This window comes from Boleophthalmus pectinirostris, unplaced genomic scaffold, assembly GCF_026225935.1.
Source record: "Boleophthalmus pectinirostris isolate CB_2022bp ecotype Guang Dong unplaced genomic scaffold, ASM2622593v1 HiC_scaffold_13, whole genome shotgun sequence".
In the NCBI taxonomy this organism is placed as follows: Eukaryota; Metazoa; Chordata; class Actinopteri; order Gobiiformes; family Gobiidae; genus Boleophthalmus; species Boleophthalmus pectinirostris.
Genome location: NW_026571036.1, coordinates 20,967,751 through 20,972,125, shown reverse-complemented (window position 1 = coordinate 20,972,125; position 4,375 = coordinate 20,967,751). Strand labels below are relative to the sequence as shown.

Sequence of the window (4,375 nt, the reverse complement as noted above, 5' to 3'; positions counted from 1 at the left end):
CATTCATTATTCCAATATTTAATATTTATTTACAGCATTTTGTAACAATGAAAAAGAATTCATCATTTATGTGTCCATTTTAGCTTATTTAAATTTTTTTTTTATATTTCAACTGCAAAACAAAATGTTCATAAATTGTTACATATAAATACCATGATTACTGTAAATACATACCTTTAAAAAAGAGGAAATTGTCTGAGTTTTTCTCTTTGTAAATAAAAGGTAAATGGTCATGTTTCAGACACTGGAGAAAGGTGAAGTGCCTTGCTCAAGGAAACATTAGTGTCATCTTTTATATTCATTGTGCTCTCACTCACAATTCACAAATCAAGAATATATAGCTGCTGGTTATCTGCTCTCTTCTTTCCCTCATAATGACATGTATGTGTTTTATAATAAATTGATCATCAAATGTTTATATTTAACATTTTCTTTTGCCTCTTTGCTAATATTCAATCATTTGACTTTTGTATTTGGTTGTTTTGGTAATACAAAAAGAGAAAAAATAAAAAGAATAAATCTTTAGATTTTATTTTGCCACTAAAAGAACATTATTTTTCCAAAACAGTGTCTTTCCAAATTAACACAGTAGAAAAGTAACTACAATTTCCAATTTATACAAATGTGACAGTTGGGAAAAAATAAAACAAATACAACATAAACTTAGTTGGACATCTCAAACACAAACTCTAAATCTTTCCAGAAACGCACAATTTTCCACAAAACGGTAAACTTGATTGATGTTGCAACTTAAAATGTACAGAAGTGATTTTAACGACATGGATGCTGTGCAGTTTCTAACCTGTTTCCTCAATTAGTTCTCTGTGGAATTGAAATGCTTGAACATTTTAGAGCACATGTCTTTTTGTTTATCTAGGCTTTCTTTATAGGACCTGGAAACAAAACAGAAATTCTGAATAATGCCAAACTAAATAATGTATATTTTTATCCCTAAATTTGATCTTACATTGCCACTTTCCTCAGGAGGCTGTTGATGTCGCTGTCAAAAGGCTTCCTCCCCTGAGCCAATAGGAGGCACTGTTGTGCACTCTCAAACTCCTGCAGCTCCAGATAGGCCTGGTACACGACACACACGTTTGAATCAGAAATTGTATTTGCTGTATTTAGTATTACACTGATAGAGATAAAATCAAAAACAAAACCTAAAAAATTCTATAATTATTTATTAATCAAAAATGAACAGTTTCCAATATAAGTATTTTTAAATCAGTCTGTACAAATGTATTGTTTTGTGAACTGAAATTTGTGTTTATTTATTCACCTATTTTTTATTGGCCCATAAAATTACATTGTTGATATTGTCCCACTATAAACTGGGATCAAAATTAAATTTTTACTACATGTCAAGATTAATCTGATGTTTATCCATAATTGTGATTATTCAGGTAACAATATAATATAAAAATTGGAAAATAATGTGATCATATCAAAGCAAATTTAAGTTATTCTGTTTCAATTTCAATATTTTTTTTGGTCATGGTATCAATAATTGTGACTAGTCATACAATGCTTGTAACACATAAATATGATGTTGTGAAACTGCTGGTCGTAACTGTTTTTGCAGTATAACCCTTTAAGTATGTTTCCTTTAGTCCATATTGGCATTCATAGTGTTTCTTTCTGACCTGTCCACAGCGGTAAAGTGCCTTGGTGTTGTCATGGTCGATCTGTAGAGCTTTGTTGCTGTACTTCAGAGCCTTCTGAGGTCTCTCCAGACGTAGCTCTGTGAGGGACAGGTTCAGATACACAGGGAGAAGAGCTGTCTGCAGAGTCTCCTTTTCTGGGACGTTCTGAGATTTCCTGTTTTCCAAAAGCTTCAAAGCCTGATAACAAAACAAAACAAAAACAAAACAATGCAGATTTCTATGATATCTCAAAAAAAAAAAAAAAAAAAAAGTATATCTATCTATATCTATATCTATATCTATCTATATATATATATAATATATATATATATATATATATATATATATATGTATATATATAAAATGTTCCACAATATGGCATTACACATACCAATCTAATATTTATTAAATTATGCATTGTTATTTTGAGCAGGGATATTTTCTAGCTATTTCTGGCTGCAGGTTTCATTATATTGTTTTCAGGTAAGAAAATATTACGCATAGCCATTTTGTAATTATAAATCAATGATGAAAATTAAATTTAAATTAATTAATTTAAAAGGTCTAAACTACTTGAATTTAGACAAATATTACAAATAAGTATTTCTTCCAGTTTTATTACCTCTTTGTAGCGATCTTTGGCATGATAAAACCGGCTCTGATTGAAGCAGCGATTGCCAAAGCCACGTAATGTATTGATCACATGTAAAAAGGTGGACAGAGGAGAAGCATTCTGTTCGTCCTAAATAAAAACAAAATATTAAGAGATTTCACTACAGTACACTTTTACTTTGGTATATAAATTCTTACTGGACATAATGTAAGAAATTCATCCACTTGTCCAGAGTCCAGGAAGTCCAATACATGGACCTCATACAAAATGACGGCGTGTGCCGGGATGAAGGGAGGGCAGCCCATGTCCCCATAGGCATAATGAGGCTGGAGGAGGAAGCGTGAAAACTCCCCCTTCTTCATTGTCAACAAACCCAGCTCCAGGCCTCCCAGTGTCACATCTAAGACATGAATATGATGTGATTAGAGTATAAAATCAACTTAAGTTTTTATAGTAACTTTGACTGAAAGATGACACACCTCTCCCTAACTTCATAATCCGAGGGTGCTTTACATTTAGCGTGGTTTCAAAAGGCTGGTCAGAATACTCCAGAAAGCCAGAGTAATGCACTGTGTAAAAAGAAAACAAAATATTATGAAACACGAATGCTTACAAATGCCTAAGCAGTGTAAAAATATGCACCCTTAAGTATTTCATATATTCTTTGGATGTTCAAGAAAACAATACATTCCTTTGCAGGGGTCCCAAAGTCTTATTGTAACTCATTTAAATTTTTAAAGTTGTGATTATTAATACAGATACATTTCTCATTTTCCTCTGGTTCTTTCATTTTTATTAAAATATTTTATAAACTAAAACATAGGTTCTCCAATGAGTGCTACGCTGTAAATCACATACTTATGACTGAAGCGTTCTCGGGCACTGGTGGGCCCTCTCCAGGCTGGACCACTTGCTTCATGATTCCTCCATCTCCTAAAACGTCATCCATCTGCTGATGGAGGTGGTCAAATGGACTCTGCCAGGATAAAGGCTACAGGTTAGTGTCAGTGCAAAGAGTTAGGCTTTACATAGACACGATTGTGTTTATTATAGGCCCACTGCATATGATGTGAACGGAAGAATTCACTGATGTTCAAACGTCAAGAATTATGACACCATTACTTCCAATGACTAAACACGCCACAAGATGGCAGCAAAGCCTCAGATATTTCTGAGGCCTTTTAATTTGCATGAAAATTGTCTCGAGGAAAAAAGATAATTCTATACATTATGCTTCTAATGGTACCGTCTATGCACTTTTCATAACCTGAAACAATAATCATGGCCTTCAAACACACTGTTGTTAGCATTAGCTGCTAACACATTAGCCTGTGCACTCACCGGAGAGTTGGAGCTCCTCAGTCGCTCTTCATTCTGGATCAACCTGCGGATACTGGACACCAGCCCGTTCCCGGACATTTCTCATACAGTTATTACACGTTTACAGTGAGAAAATGTCCTTTTAATGTTTGATGAAAGAGGACAACACTGTCACGTTAGTTTGCGCTGGAAGCATGCATGAGGTTAATTGACAGTCACGTGGCCATTGTCAGCCAATGAAAAGAATAAACATGCTCAGTAAACCAACCAAAAACTCTAACTTTGTTTCATTTGTGCAGCCGGAAATTATTGTTTGGGTCGCATTTCTTAATAACACAAAATCACCCTACACACTTTTCAATATGTTCATATGCTCATTTATTAGGCTAATCAACAAAACAATCCAGTCAGTATCCAATTTCCTTTTTGTAGTAAATTTACAAATCATTTACATTTTTAAAATGTGTTTTACAATTCAAAACCAAAAAAATGCAAAACAAAATTCTAAACTGGCATGCATGATTTCAACACACTACAACATCAGTGTGACATAAATAAAAAAATGTCTTAACCCAATGAGATTATATGAAAAATTAAACTCAAAAAACACAAATAAGAAATGAAATTAACATAATTTATAATCTGACAAAAAATACCTCAGTATAGACAATATCATAGATAGCACTGTATTGATATCTCACAGTATTGACAATTTAAATATATTTAATTATAAACTAGGCTACTTAAGAATCTAAACCTGAGATAGACCTGTAATTGATTTAAAAGCTTTATAGCT

At 32.9% G+C, this 4,375-nt stretch overlaps 1 protein-coding gene across 1 annotated transcript; it reads right to left on the bottom strand.

The window, feature by feature from the left end:
- Positions 1–515: 515 nt before the first annotated feature.
- On the bottom strand, positions 516–3,792 carry fkbp6 (FKBP prolyl isomerase 6). The gene is made up of 8 exons (XM_020919266.2): positions 3,601–3,792; positions 3,118–3,235; positions 2,739–2,828; positions 2,457–2,659; positions 2,269–2,388; positions 1,647–1,844; positions 968–1,077; positions 516–893 (listed from the first exon to the last, which is right to left on the bottom strand). The coding sequence occupies exons 1-8, from the start codon at positions 3,676–3,678 to the stop codon at positions 815–817; spliced, it is 996 nt and encodes a 331-aa protein (XP_020774925.1). The 5' UTR covers positions 3,679–3,792; the 3' UTR covers positions 516–814.
- Between the last annotated feature and the right edge of the window lie 583 nt (positions 3,793–4,375).